General features: G+C 32.2%; 2 protein-coding genes across 4 annotated transcripts in view; one reads left to right on the top strand and one right to left on the bottom strand.

The window, feature by feature from the left end:
- Positions 1-16,961, top strand: part of LOC105330768 (uncharacterized) — a 171,858-nt gene that overhangs the window by 76,877 nt on the left and 78,020 nt on the right. The gene's annotated exons all lie outside the window — the stretch shown is intronic.
- LOC136276176 (thrombospondin type-1 domain-containing protein 4-like) lies at positions 1,985-4,846 on the bottom strand. The gene is made up of 5 exons (XM_066087323.1): positions 4,703-4,846; positions 4,316-4,489; positions 3,915-4,100; positions 3,407-3,557; positions 1,985-3,179 (listed from the first exon to the last, which is right to left on the bottom strand). The coding sequence occupies exons 1-5, from the start codon at positions 4,736-4,738 to the stop codon at positions 3,064-3,066; spliced, it is 663 nt and encodes a 220-aa protein (XP_065943395.1). The 5' UTR covers positions 4,739-4,846; the 3' UTR covers positions 1,985-3,063.

Below are 16,961 nucleotides of genomic sequence, written 5' to 3'. Positions count from 1 at the left end.
TTGAAATCAGTTTCGTTTCACAGGTTCAAATTTGATTAGAAACAATAAATTCTAGTTCATGCTTACTGAGAATTGATAAAAAAAAATCAATAATCTATTCGTACTTATATACATCTATCTTCTTGGGGAATAAATGTTTAATTTAGAAATAAAGCATTTTTTTAATAATTGTGTTTATATCATTTATTTGGGTATACCCATTCTTCACACTTTAGGTAAATTTCATTACGAGTAGTAATGTTTATTAAATACGTTTAATAAGGTGAGCCCATTATTTATCAAATTGATTTAATCTTAATTTATTTAGAAATAGAGACAGTTATCGAACAATAGGTATTTTATAAAGTTATACGTACAAGTACAAATAACACACAAAACAAACCAAAAAATAAAACTATCTATATATTTTGCCTTAGAAACAAAACACTCGCCATTTTTGTGCACAGACTAAGGACTTACGCCTACCCATTAGCAGGCGTAGATTAAAACCCAAATTTAGTCCCGACTAAGTTTACGCTTTTTTGTGAAACGCAACTTAGTCTGGTTTTGAGGTTTAGTCCCTGATTTAGTCCGGACTAAGCTTACGCCTGGACGTAGGCCTATTTGAGAAACGGGCCCCTGATTATAAAATGCGTAAAAGTTTCATGTATTTATTAATTTTTAACTCGACTAATAACAGAATGGTAGCTTATTCAATATGCATGTAAATAACATTATACTACTATTCAATAATTATATATTTTCTGTATTGTTGTAGTGGTAAATTTACGAGAATATCATTTATTATAATCGAGGTATTTTTACTTATTTCAAGGAAATAAAACAAAATACATGACATGTAATGAAGTTCATTAATATTAAAAGATAAAAGATGTTTATAAGCGTTAAAAAATGTGATACGTTTGAGAATGAAAAAATCATAAACTGTCCTGTTTCCGTATGTATTTCGTTTTTATAGTTTCAATGGTCTGATTATGTGTGAAATCAAAATAACACATTTCCGCTTGTATGGTAAACGTACTATGCAGCTTATCTTTACAGGTTTATATAAACTTTTGTATTAATAATATTCCTCTTTTTTCCTGTATCCGTTGTATCATCCTGTTCAGACCAAACCAAAATAGGAAAATAGTACTTTAGAAACTCAAGAAATTTCTTATCTTAAACGTAGCATATTCCTGGTTATAAACTTTGTGGGCCGCGTTTGATGGGGTTTTTTCAAGTGTTCATGGTTGGACAAGTTGTGAATTGAATTGCTCTCTTCCCCGAAAAAAATATAAGCATATTAAATAAACTTGATATCCTAAAAGTAGGTTTATGGTTATATAGTTTGATTATTACAAACTTTATGTATCAAAACATTTATCTGCCTAGTATATGGAGTAAAGAACATTGAAAATTCAAGAGATGGCATTCTTTTGATCCTTGTTCAACAATACGACACATATTTTAAATGGACACTTAATAAGCACATATTTCTTTAAGAAATGCCTTCCATTGGTGTGGGGTAAAATAGTTTCATACAACCGAGTTCATTTGCCAATACTTTAGAAGGATGACGATGTCAATTAGTAGTTCAGCCATATGGTTTTCGAAGAGCAACTATTTGTATATAAGTGTTTCGTTTAAAAGTTTCTTAGAAAATACACCAAATTGTTACTAAATTGAATTAATTAAGATATTTGTGAGTTTGTCAAATAATTAATATCAGAAATAAGGGAAATGGTCCAGAAAGTAATCACTTAAAATAGTTCGTTCTGCTATAATCGCAGCTATCTGTTGTAAGAAAAGAATTTTTTTGAAATTTTTCAATGTTCAGACTGTAAATTAACTCACAATCTATCATTCAGACAAAAGAAATGCTGTAGCAAAGTGCATGTGGCAGGTATTTATAAGATAAAAAAATGATTAAAAGATTTAAATCTGTTTATTGCCAAAATTTTATTATGACAGAATTAACAATAATTAAAGCTTTTTGTCAAAATATCACTGCATGATCAATAAAATGAAATAATATCACATAAGTATGTAAATTAACAATCATTTAAGACTAAGAAATGTTGATACAAAGTTTCTTTTCAAAGTGAGACAAATAACATTTCTACAGTATATATGCAACCTATAAACAGATTTTTTGTTGAAAGACTTCAAATACATGAATATACATGTATACCGAAACATACGGGAATACATTTCCACGTGTAAGTTATATGAAATAAATCATAATCTATTTATAGTTCACCAACAACTTACATTGTACCATCTATAGAATTAAGTCCAAAGGACAAAATTATAAAATTCAAAACACTCCAACAAACTGTAGCTTCATAAATATACATGATTTAAAATCAATTAATATTTGCAATTTTCCGTAATTTTCCTTCTATTTAGTAAGTTGTAATTGGGTTATTATGAATTATCATCTTTATCTTTGTATCTTTTAAAGGGGCAAGGTCACAATTTTGGTAAATTCTACTTCTCTAATTTTTTTTTTTACAATGCTTTAGAAATGCATTTCTAATGATCAAATGAAATTTGAGAGTCATTCGTGGAGTTATAAGCATGATAAAGGGCTCTCAATTCTTTGTCGTGTAAACAAGGCTCGTGCCCTGTTTTTGTTTACATAGGTTCAGTATACCATTAAAAATCTTTTTTCAAGCTGATTTGTCTATCGTTTTATTCATTTTAAGCATAATTAAACAGTTCCTAACGTTTACCACATTCATTTTAGGCCTAGAATTGGAATTTACACTTTAACATTCAAAATGTAAACAAACGCTTTGTTTACATAGCAAAGAATTTCAAGCTCTGTAACTTCCTTATAATTCAACGAATTACACTAAAATTTCGGCTGCCTATTAAGAATGCCTTACTGAAGCATTGTAAATATTAAAATCAGAAAAAGAATTTTTGACCAAAATCGTGACCATGCCCCTTTAAAATATAAACTATATGTACCGTATATGAAATTGGCATTTTAAGTATAAAAAATACACATATACCAAATGTATATACATACAGAAACACTATTTACAACAAAAGTTAAACACGACCATTTTGTCTTTAGGATTTCCACCTTGAACATGAACTGCAGCAGACGTTCATATAAAACACGTGATCACACAAGTTTCTTCTCACCACTAAATTACATTTTGAATACCGATCCCGACATCCAGAATCTGTAGAAAATAATTTTTATCACATTATTTGTCTGTTTAAATTCAAAACGATCTTATTTGGATGGTTGAAACGTTTGTATTTTATTAGTGTTGGTAACATGACATTGTAAAGTTTGAATATACAGCAAACATGTTTGTAACTATTGGATATGATGATTTGAAATTACACGTTTGTTTCAAAAACACGTGGGCCGTTTTATTTAAATAAAAATCATACAAAAACATACCTGAGGCTGTTTGACTTGTACAGGGACCTTGCTTACATAATTCTACTTCAGTTGGTTTTTGTCGAATATCGCATCTGTTGCTAGGCACGCCATAAGTATCCAAGCATTGAATATCACGTGATTTACGACCCTTTCCACAAGTAACAGAACACTGAAAAAATTCAAATCTTTCTAATATTTTTTTTATCGATATGATGAAGTAGTACACATTATTTCAATCACATAAGCATACTAAGCATTATTGAAATGCAGACTTTGACTTTTTACTAAAATACATGCATGTACATCGTTTGTCGTGTCTTAATTTCAGTATAATAAAGTCGTAACCGTTTTCATTTCATTGATCATACATAAATTGCTATGTTTAACTATTTTCCTTTTTTAAACCAGTAGTCATGTTTTTAAGTATCTAAAACATTCTACTGAATAAATTGTTTCTGGTGCTAGTATCTCATTATCGTATGCATTTATTAACATTTTGTCAAGTTTGAGTTGGAACTTGACTCACCTCTCCCCAGTTAGACATGAACCATTTAGGACCGCAAGCTTGTTCGGACTGGCACGGTTTGACGTTTTCCGGTTTGTCTGACCATGGACAGCTGTAGTCGGAAACTATCGTAAACCTCCCACTTCCGGTATTTTGAATACAGACCACGTCTCTGTTCTGATAGCCACTACCGCAAGTAGCATTACACTATAAAAAACAGCAACGTATACTTGGATGAAGAAAGGTTCACAAAGAGGAGACAATTTGGATTACTAAAAAAAGTTAATGTTCAACTAAAACCAGGGCTATAAGAATTGTTTACTTCGACCAAATTGACTAATACTGTTTCTCAACAGAGAGATCAGAACTACGTATATAGATTCGCTGGTTATTGCAACACGTTATATTCTATCACTTTGTACCTTTTCCCACGGTCCGCTGAACCACGTTCCGTAGCAGGTGTGCCTAGATTGACAGCGCCGTTCTGCGTCGGGCTTGTCACGCTGAAGGCAACTTCTTCTGGGGTCAGTGTTAGTGTTTGTTCCATAGCATACAACTTCCCTGGTCTGTGTACCCTCTCCACATTCAACCGGACACTGCATAACAATATAATAAAATATCTGTATGCATGAAAAGAAACTGTAAATTTTTTCAATGAGAATAAATATTTTTAATTCTTTTTGAATTTGTTTTCACAAAGACGTTCCATAATACCGTACTATATCTATCGAAACATATAATCCAATATTTTTGTAATTTACTTTTAAAATTTTACAGTATTATATTAACAATCATTATGAAGTACTTACGTCATTTCCCCACTCTGTGACGTACCAAGACTTCATGCTTACGTAAACAGACGACACAGTTTCTGTTCTACATTCGCCATAACTACAGTCTGACTTGTCTTCTGGTTTTTCAGTTGGATCACAGAAGTCACTCAAAACACGTCTACCTTCGTTACACTGCGCATGCGCTCTCCGCGTCCACATGTCACGGAGCACTAAAACCAAGTACATGAGAATGAATAAACCAAAAGAGAAGTTGTCAACGCCAAGTAAAATATCAATTATGTGTTGATTCAGATATATAAATTCAGATTGCATTGGACTGCATGCTTTTCCTTGCATTGCAAGGTTGAGTCCTACTTGTTCTTGAAAATCGACCGTTGGAGTGAGACGATATAGTCCACAAGGGACGGCAGGATAGTTATTAAAAAGTTTCTTTTCCGAACTACTAAACCATTAAATTTGATTAATTCGATGATACGTTAACTTAAAATAGCAACCATGAGTTATATTCTATAGAATTTACTGGAATAAGTCAAGCAACGTAACGTAAGCTCCATAAAGGTAGAATGAATCGATCCTCTATTAACACTATCAACCATTCTAACCCACATGTACATCCACATCAAACCTTTGATTCAAGTGATCAACTCTACACATCATAGCAGTCACAAGATATTGACATCAGAGTTAAACGTAATGATGATAAGTCGGGAATTTTTTTCTTCGGTATAACCTTAATTAGCATAACTCACATCTTATAGTAGGATGAGTTGACTTAAATTCTTCAAAATAAAATTATAGAGATTCCCCGCCCCCTTCATTTACCTGTGACCATCTGCCGGACGCCCATTTATAACAAGGGACTGTCTGGCATGGTTGTGTTGTATTTGGTCTGTCCAGACCGAGGCAGTCATTGTCTGCGACAGATATTAGGACATTGGGTGATATTTCGTGAACACACATCAACTTCCTAGTCTGTTGTCCAACACCACACGTGGCAACGCAATCTGACCAATCAGAAGGCTACCATCGACTGAAATTGATATAATATTACATGAAAGAAGAATCATTAAATTATTTTTCTAAAGAAATGCTTAACTCTTTTCTTTTTGTTCGTTAAACGGTTGATTCATAAATAATAAGATAATTTTTAAAAGACCATAAATATTTTTAAAAATACTTATATGAATATGTTAAATGAGTAAATATTTCATCTGTGTTCATTAAATACATATGTAGTTTCACTACATACCATATAGTTTATAATGAGACCAATTCCCCCTTTTTATATGGGTGGTGTAAACAGCATGCAAATAGCAAATATATAAATTATAGTATTACAGTGTTTGGTTAATAAAACCCCACTATATCTGGAAAACAAACCTCTTCACAAATCGTACTCTGAAAATTTTACAACGAACATTATCAATCTGAATCCCAACAATTTTGGCAGCAAATCGTTCAAATAGAAATAGCCCTTTGGTCATGATGGATTTAGAGACATCTGTTTCTATATTGATAGACATATCTACTTACTGGTTTTTCCCATTTCGGACACGACTTCAATACACAGGGTTGTGAACCCAACACAGGTTTTGCTGCCATTAAACAATTCTTTTCTTCCACTTTTGAATTTCCATAGAAACAATCCAAGAAAGGTTTCTTTGTACCTGAAATATTGATTCAAACCTGGTATCAGACCCCAGTAAGAACCATAATTCTTTCACTGATGTTTACAAAACAATAGTTAAATTTAATTCTATTTATTTTGATTGGATAAAGTTGCGCGCTACTTCTTTATTTCCTAAATGATTCCAAACATTTTTGTTTATTGTTACATGTATTTTGATTTTATTCTGACCTTGACCGCAAGTTGCTGAGCATGGTGTATATCCGGTGACTTGCTATTGGAATCCATCGGAATTCGGTATAACGTTATCACCGATAGAAGAACCTTTGTTAACATTGTCAGACTGTGTTTTATAAAATATTTTGGATTCCTTCAAAGCATCAGTTAAGCCATTCGATCCTGTATTCTTTTTCTCCATGAATGTGAAGCTTTGTGTGTATCCCGGCATAGCACTGGGGGTATTGGAGTGGTGATGACGATGATGATGACGTCGACGAGTATGTGACGTAGTGTCGTTCTAAGAACTACTGTTATTGTGGGGTGCGGGGTGCTGGTCAACATTGTGGCTTCCCCGGAAATCGTCCTCTACGATTATAGGGTGGTGCGATGGCTCAGAACCATGCGGTACACTGAACTGGTAAAATATTCCAGGGCTGTGGCCAAAGGAAACAACCTGCAATCAATAACCCAAAGAAAACGTTTCACATTGTTGAATGTCCAAAAGTATTGAACTCATATGTTTAACAAAAAAAATTAATTTTTTTGTCTTGTTTACATTGCAATTAAATCTTGACATTTTTACGATAAAAGTTGTTGTTGTATGTTAAGTGATTATATTCGGAATGAAATCGCGTTAAATGTTCTGTTTATATTATATGCATAGGTTGGAAAATTTAATCATTCTTTTCACAAAACAATGTATTTTGCAAACTAAAATGAAAACATCAAGGCTAAATGTAGAAAACATTAAGAAATCTATAACCAGAGGACTGTTTATTGAAAAAACTTTTGCTTTTCAAAAAACTGTAATTATCATTTGTTTGATATTTATTGGAAAGATATATTTCAACGTTTGGAACATTCATCACCATCTTTATTCTCTCCTTAATGTCCCTGTTTCTTATAAAAAAAATTTTGGTTTTTTTTGCTCTGTATCTTTGAATTTTTCCTTTTCCTTTTTTTTTCTAAAAAGAAAACCATTTTTCACATATATATATTTATACCACAACTTGTTCAAATTATATCGTTACTATTCTGAGAAGTAATACATATATGTACATATACACTTTATATCAAAATATTGATTATATCTATCAAACAAATACTATAAATTTAATGTATATGTTTACATTGCAACATATATTTATATAAATGTTTATGCTATGGTATGTAAATATGTGAAAATTCAATAAAAAAAAAAGAAATAAAAAAAATGTTCTGTTTATTTGCCACTCTATATATTAATAGCTGATTTATTTATATAAATTTTACTCGTATAATCATATAAAAAAACTTATTTTCTAAGTTTACAAATATTGAAAAAAATGTTTTAAGGTTCAAAGTTCGCTTATTGATGTAACTTTTAATCTTTGTACGTATGCAATTATAAGACTTTAGTGGTGAATTTACATTAACATCGAAATCAAATTTGCAGACAACAATATACAAACATGTACATGTATTTAATAAATATATTTGGCGGTTTAATTTAACAATTTAAACTGTTTTATACAAATATATACATTACCATGATGTCGATTGGTTCAGTGGTCGGACCTTCTGATAGGATACATTCTCCCGGACATTGGTTCAAATGTCAGCCGTGATACCGGTGGTACCGGAACACCGAGCCAGCTGCATCGTACTTCCCATCACGTGATAAACGCCGGTTGCCGTTTATGAAATATCTGCAATTGGATATTCGCAATGCTGAAATTAATGATTTTAAAGGTCATTTTGTTTAGGTTTTCAAACCAAAAAAATTAATGTCCAAAAGACACAGAGGGATGGATGAAATGAATACAATTTTATGTTCCAGTGCAAAAGAAAGATGACTCCCACGTTTCTGACTGATCATAAATTGCACTTAAATACACATACCGATGTAGTTCCTACTCTGATCCAGTTGCGATATATTGATGCCGTACTCCAATTTCTTGGTCTCAAATACATCCTTTACAATACGGCACGTTGACCCGTCGCCATTGCAGACGCCACATAAAGCGAGCGTTGTTTGAGAACCAACACAATCTCACATCCAACTTCCTGGTAATAAGACACAACTCTTTTAATGACAAAACAACAACATCATCAACAACAACAACAAAAATCTCAAAACCAAAAACTACTTCGGAATAATCCTATAAGGCCCTGTCACGCTACAACGTTTTGGACATCTTAAACACACATACAAAAACACGCTTGCACACGCAAAAGCTTTATTGAAAATCAAAGGAAACCCAATTTAAAAGACATTTAGATCGTTTTATGCTATTATACATACACATGTAGAATATACTAGGGTTATTACACGAGTCACTTTCTTTCAATAAAAACATAACACCTACAAGCTTATTTTAGCTTCAGGAAAATGTTTGACTGATGTGGATTGTAACAGTATGCATCAATAAGAACTTATGAAAGGCTTGTTAATAAAAGCCGAGTATTTTCTACACTTGAAGTTTTATTAATACACCTTCTTGGATACTTGTTTGGGGATATCGCCTCTCATAATTCTTTATCTTTTATCTTCACCAAGTAAAAGCGGGGTATTTTTTAAACAATTTAATGGTTATTAATACAACTTGGATACTTGTCTAAGGACATATAGCCTCTCATAATCCTCCATCTCTTAATCGTTGTCAAGTTCAAATGATTTGAAACCAGACACTTGGTGACACCCTACTCGTAAGGAGTGAATACCAACGTTGTCAGTAGATAAGATATAAGTTACAATGATGCTACACAATTTCACAACGGTAGTCAACGTGTGCTATCATAACGTACGGTATGAGAGACGCTAATGTAACGGTAATAAACTTAGTTATAATTACTTATCACATCAAACTTACAACTTGAAATTGTTATGCATGAATAAAAAATGGTTTGCTCTTTTGACCACTACAACTTTAACCACAGTGACTGTACTTCAGCGTGCATGCGCGAAACTTGTTAAACAGTTGAGCTTTCGATGTTTGCTAGCGTTAGAGTCGGCACACGTTGCTTAGCGTTGAAGTGTGACAGCCTCTGTTTTAATGATAACTTACGGTACAGACTCCCTCAAGACACACCGAACCCTGATTTGTATTACATAAAGCACCGTTTTGCGCATGCTCTGAAAATGTATTGTAGAAACCATATCTGTCTGCTCTGCACGTCAGGTCACAATCACCATCCCCTACAATATAAACAAGAAAAAATGGCCTCAATGGACAAAACAGATATAAAGTTTAAATCAACCTATTACAAGTATTTAAAATATTTAAGGGTTACAAACTGATGTTACGTCAAATATACGCTATTTTTAGTTATTAAAAAAAATATCAGATTTAACGATATTTTAATTTTGCAGTATCTAATCATTCCTCATATGGGCATTTTACACGCCTTATTTGCCCATCTTTGTTCAGAATAATGACGTTGTTAATTGAGTTGTTTGTGTGGTTTTTTTTAACTTTTCTAAACTGTTTTTTGTCTGCATTTATCTATTTAAAAAATTGATGTTGACACCGATTCGTGCAATCCCAAACTTGAGTAAACATCAACACACTGTTTCTCTGTTGAATGGTTTGTGGAGCGTTGTAAACAAATCTCAATCAAAGAAATTTCTTCATACCACTCTCCATTCACAAAAGTGCATGTTATTGAAAAAGACCACATTTTCGACAGAATATTTCAGAAACATGGTTTACATCAACAGGAGAAATCGGTTCAAAAACAAAATGTCTTTATTGACAGTTCCTTAGGGTGTCCTATTTCCGAATGAACATTATGAAAACAGATTTCATCGCGCTAGAATATTTTTTCGGTGACCGTTTAATTTGGAATAACGTTTTCCTTAGATCAAATTTTAGGAACAAAGGCGCGAGAGATTCTTTTCACATGCCAAAATGCATTTCTGTCACAATAACAAACATATGCTATGAATGTTGCTTATCTTAACTTGTGATCTCAAGTTGGGGTTTTCTTTTTTTTTTAAATTGCAATTCCATGCAATTCAAAATGCTTGGCTTTTTCACGAATTTCGATTTCACTTTCATTGTGACTATTCAAACTTTTCGAGCGAGTAGCAATGAATTTTTTGCTCTTAGTTGCGAATATTGGTTGAGATCAAATAGAAGTACGATATAAATTGTTATTGTCAGATAAAAGGTTTAATTTTGAGAGAAAAATATATAACACCTTTTTTAAAAGCGAAAAAGATACTGTAGTCAATATTATATAAGGAATAAGGAATCATTCTTAGATAGTTAGCTACTAGTAATTGCCTACTAGTAACTAGCTACGAGAAGTAAGAAAACCAAACTACTAGTAACTGGCTACGAGATAAAATCAAAGTCGGCTAGTCGTAACTGGCTACTAGTGACTGGCTTCGAGAAGTAAGAAAAGCTAGTTACTAGTAACTGGCTACGAGATTAAAGAAACTTGGCTTCTAGTTACTAGTTACTGTCCATGTGAGAACACATAACTAGGATTTTTATTTGTGTTCTTAAGATGTACATTGCACTATATCACTGTCAATTGTCAATATATCTCAAGTAGCTGTATATTTAAATTCAAGATATATGCCAGACATGCTAATATCAACATTCTGTCAAGTCATCCACATAATATTACGACACAATTACTCAGATATCTCTCTTAATGTAGTCAGCTACTTGTGCATTTTGTTACAAATATCTTTATTTTTTGGTGGTTTTGTCAATATATCTCACGTAGCTGTATATATTAATTGAAGATATATGCCACTCTTAGTAAAATCAACTTTCCTTCAAGTCATCCACATAATATTCCGACACAATTACTCAGATATCTCTCTTTATGTAGTCAACTACTAGTGCATTCTGTTACAAATATCTTTATTTTTTGGCGGTTTTGTCAATATATCTCAAGTTGCTGAATATATAGATCGAAGATATATGCCAGACATGCTAATATCAACATTCTGTCAAGTCATCCACATAATATGTACGACACAATTACTCAGATGTCTCTTTTTATGTAGTCAGCTACTTGTGCATTTTGTTACAAATATCCTTATATTTTGGCGGTTTTGTCAATATATCTCAAGTAGCTGTCTATATTATTTGAAGATATATGCCAGTCTTGGTAAAATCAACATTCCTTCAAGTCATCCACATAGTATTACGACATAATTGCTCAGATATCTCTCTTTTTATGTAATTAGCTTCTTGTGCGTTTTGTTACAAATATCCTTATATTTTGGCGGTTTTGTCAATATATTTCAAGTACCTGTATATTTAAATTGAAGATATATGCCAGACATGCTATATTCAACATTCCTTGTTGATAATAGCATGAAGACTTGAAGGAATGTTGAAAATAGCATGTCAGACATATATCTTCAATTTAAATATACAGCTACTTGAAATATATTGACAGAACCGTCAAAATATATGGATATTTGTAACAAAATGCACAAGTAGCTGAATACATAAAGAGAGATATCTGAGTAATTGTGTCGTAATATTATGTGGATGACTTGAAGGAATGTTGATATTAGCATGTCTAGCATATATCTTTAATTTAAATATACAGCTACGTGACAAAACCGCCAAAAAATAAAGATATTTGTAACAAAATGCACTAGTAGCTGACTTCATAAAGAGAGATATCTCTGTACCTCTACCATTATTATCTTGTGGATGACCTGATACAATGTTGATATTAACAACCCTTGTAGGTGTCTTCAATCTTTATGTACGGCTACTTGAATTGCATGAAAAAATCGTCTTTGAAATAGAGATAGTTGAAACAAAATGCACATGTAGCTGAGAAGATTAAGAGAGATATCTGGGTAATTGTGTTGTAATAATAAGGGGATGACATGATAGATTGTTATAATTAATAACACGTGTTGATATTTTCAATCTATAAGTACAGCTACTTGAGTCAACTGGACAATATTGTCTAAAATAGAGATATTTTAAACGAAACGCACCAATTATCGATGAAAGTATGAGAGGAATATGGGTAAATAATGATATAGTGCAATGTACATCTTAAGAACACAAATAGAAATCCTAGGTATTTTTTCTCGTTTGGACAGTAACTAGCTTTATGGTAACTAGAAGCCAAGTTTCTTTCATCACGTAGCCAGTTATTAGTAGCTAGCTTTTCTTACTTCTCGTAGCCAGTTACTAGTTGCCAGTTACTTAAGAAATAAAGTACGAGTTATCGTGAATGTTGCAGAATAACCTCCGAGGTTAAGAAATGTTGTTTTGAAATATAAAAGCCGAGGCGTTAGCCGAGGCTTTTATATTTCAAACAACATTTCGAAACCGAGGAGGTTATCCTGCAACATTCACGAAAACAAGAACTTTATTTCTATTCTACTAACAGCCCAGTATTTCTACAGTTCGTTTCTCCTATAGAGAGACGATCTAGGTCATTTTGACGGCTGTTCCGTGTAACCCCAACGGTTTTGTTAGTAATGTTTACATGTGTATCGATCAAACGAATCACATGCAGACGACAGAATTTGTCTTTGGATTTTTGATACTCTTCGCTTATTTATAAAATATCTTTGAGTTATTTTCCTAATATTTTGAGGGCAATTTAATACGATTATTACTACTACACGTTATATATTTTATGTAAAAACACGCAGTGAAAATGTGCTGGGGAGGTCCTAGGAACAGCCGCATTGATCTCTTAAAATAAACATTTGAGGCAAAGCACATCGTTTTGACTGGAACTAACACGTGAAATTGACATAGTTTAAAAACTTTTTACGGTTTGAAGTTGTACTTTCAAGGTCAGTGCGAGACAAATAGGTATTTCTGATCTGATAATTTACTGATGACGTTCGTCGTATATTGGAGAATAATGTCCGCGGCATCTCTTTGATCTCGACAATAACTGTAGTAGAATAGTAGCTAACTTTACCTATCTCCGTTAGATTACAAACAGAAAGTTCATAGATTTAACCCAGTGCAGCACAAGAGTAAATTGTTTACCTTTAAATAACATGTACTTTTGAAACCATAAAATGACATCGATAGCTAATATTTCACTACTGATTTGCCATACGGTAACAGTCTTTACGAAGGGAATGCAAATTATTTAAGATTAAAAAACTGTAAAATACAAAAGTATAGACAGTTTTAAATGTTCTTCTTTGATATATTCTTGTAAACGATTGCATTTGCCATAAAAATTATTTTAAACATAAAATTGAGCCCATTTATCTTCGCATTCGACTCTATTTCATGTCATTGTGACAATGACCGGCGATGATGCAATTAAAAAACTAAACAGGAATCTTAATAATACAAGTGCAGTTTAGATAATTTTAGCAGGTGAAATAAAAATACAGCTGGTGCATTATCACGCAAGTCTGATAGGCATAGCTATAAAAGTAAACTCTCAATGCACAATAAGTATAAAACATTAATTTTGTTTTGTTTCATTTTTCGCGATGAAGTATTTGAAATTATTTGTGTTTGTGTGCCTTTTATTTGAAATTACTAGTACAGAAAACGAGAAACGAATTTTGCTGAATGACCCGGACATGATGAATGCTCGAATGGATGGTTTGCAGCATGAAATACAGGCAATGAAATCTGAGCTTCAAAATTTAAAGACTCAACGATCAAATCAAGGTACAGCACATGCTAGGGCAAATATGTTCATTATCAAAATATATTTGTTGAACTTTTGTTGGTTTGTAAGAAAACATTTGTACTAATTCGAAGCAAAGAATATCAAGATGTATGGTCAAAGGGCGAGTCGTCTTATGGGGGATTTGTTTAGCAATTTATTGCACGCACAAGCTGACTTTTCAACATATTATCCGATCAAGTATTGTTATATATCATATATTTTCAACATACCTCAGATTTCCGCAAACAACCAAACATTTTAGAATTTGCCTTTCTGTTAAATACATCAAACTAACCTTTAGTTAAACAATTAGCTTTGATAACTAATAGTATTTGACAGGCCGTATGTTAGGTTTTTTATGTTAACTTCTATTCTTTGCAAATACATACTTCATTCACAAAGTTTCTTGTTTCTTGCCTTTTAAGTGACACAAAACAAAAATATTATGAACCATATGTGTCAAAAGGTTAGGAATCATCACCCATTGTAATTCAATTTTGCTGCTGTTACAGCCTATTGCTCTAGATGTGGCTTCATTATGATATCAGAGGGAAATATTAATTATTATCCTTTCTTTGTTGGCCAATCAGCTGAATCCCCTGCGTGTCATTTTTACGACAGTTTATTATTAAACACTTCCATCACATGAACTTATTTCGTTGACCGAAAAAGAATTGAGATTCTACAGTTATATTTTTCTAGTAACATTGCTACATGTATATATGTTTTTGAAATGCTATAATTGATTTAGTATTTCCAAAGGTGCCACATACATTCGATGGGGAAGAAAAACATGTCCTGCTGCAAATGGCACGTCTTTAATTTACAGCGGTGAGTGTTACTATGTGTCTTCTAGAACAACGTTCATTGAAGTCACTTCATCTACATACCGGTGTTGCAAAATTTATGTGAATAATCTGTATATAGATATTTTCAAACATTATCAGAGATAAATCCTTTGATATGTAAAAGGATAATAAATGATTTCATTTAATACAAGGATGAATCCAGATGTTGAGTTGGATTTATAGTATGGCACAATAACGTAAATCTTTTCAACTGGTTTGTCTCACTGTGTGAACCATCGATATACTTGCAATCAGGAGAGGAACCCATCGGGTTCTTTTTAATTTCACTCTAATGACGCATTGTACATGTATACTTGGTTACACAACAAAAATCATCTTAATTTACTTCAAATATATCTTACTTTGAAGGCAGACAATTGCTGATTTTTTTTAAAGAAGATGGGGGAACATATAGCGCAAATGCCTATTTGGTTTTGTCGTAAAAACAATTTCAAATTAATTTTTTTCCAACCAAATATACTAGATGGTGTTATATTACAAGTTTACAAAAGCACGATTTCTAACTATATTGAGTTTTGAATATTTTAATAAACGATAAGAAAAAAAATAAATTCTAAAGTTTTGGTGGTATCGAACCCACAACCTAAAAACCCTAGCTCCATAGTGTTACCTAATGTCTGGTGCTCTAACCACTGAACCATTTCAGTCACAACAAACCTCATTGTTAAATACTAAATGCAACTTCCACCAAAAATTTACGGACTTGTAGTATTTCTCTAAAACGATCAATTGTTGGGATACAAAATGACATTTTTAAAGTATAGTGGGTCATCTCTCCATGTTTTTGTTGATTGAAATTGGTTTGATTTCCTTTAAACCTCATATAGACTATGACAAAAATATGGAGTCCAGACCCACTTTATAAAAGAAAAGGCATTGAAGTTCTTAAAATGACACTATTTGGAGGTTTTGACACGCATACGCCAGTTTAAATCAACGTATTCTAAATATTTAAAATATTTGAAGGTTTTAAATCGATGGTATGGTAAATATACATTGTTTTCAATAAATGAGAAAGAAATTATGAGATTTGTTCATATTTTAATTTGATAGTATCTTATTTAACCTCATATGGGCAGTTTACACGCCTTATTCACCCATCTTCTTAGTTTGAAATAATTACTTTCAAATTGACAAAAACCGAATCTAGCTTTATCAATTAAATCATGACTCCTCGTTTGCCCATTCGTTGAATTAATAATGACCAACTGCTTTTAAATGTATAATAAGTGATGATGAATTACGAAAAATGAGATTGGTGGTAGCATTTTCCTATCGCGTTTCGTCTGAACGCGAGGGGGGGGGGAGCGGGGTTATTACACGGAAGTCGGAGTAGGATACCGTATATTGTTATTATCATTATAAATAGTACACTTAAACTTTATCACAGAAACAAGCACCTGTGACTTCGAAGCATTTTCTTTGGCTTACTTGTCCAATCAAATTTCTCATTTCAGTAGAATTACATATAGTTAACATTTCTGTGTGTCCCTGCAGACGTGTTATATAATGTACATGTAAATATCCCTCGTATGGATTACTCGCGCATCAGACTCAACAGTGTTTTTCTGGGTCTACTTCCTTTTTATAGTTCTTAAATATAGTGCACTATTGTTACCTCAATTTCTATAATACTGAGGGTTTATTCATGTTTATCATGTTTTTATAGATATGAATTTTACATTTTTATGATGCGCAAACACAATATGAATTTTACATTTTTATGATGCGCAAACACATTTTATTCATGTCTAATGGGTATTGATACAGGCAGACACAATTGAATTGTAGATATCAACTCTTACATGCACATAAAGGTTCTCGATATTTTAAAATTTTCATTTTTTTTTAACAGCCATGTACTAATATTTTTTTTTAACAGCCATGTACTAATTAATTTTTTGTTTTTTTGTTTAACAAATTAATTAACAAT

The sequence above is a fragment of the Magallana gigas genome, chromosome 6, assembly GCF_963853765.1.
Source record: "Magallana gigas chromosome 6, xbMagGiga1.1, whole genome shotgun sequence".
In the NCBI taxonomy this organism is placed as follows: Eukaryota; Metazoa; Mollusca; class Bivalvia; order Ostreida; family Ostreidae; genus Magallana; species Magallana gigas.
Note: the sequence above shows the minus strand (reverse complement) of the source record. Positions and strands in the feature narration are given on the sequence as shown.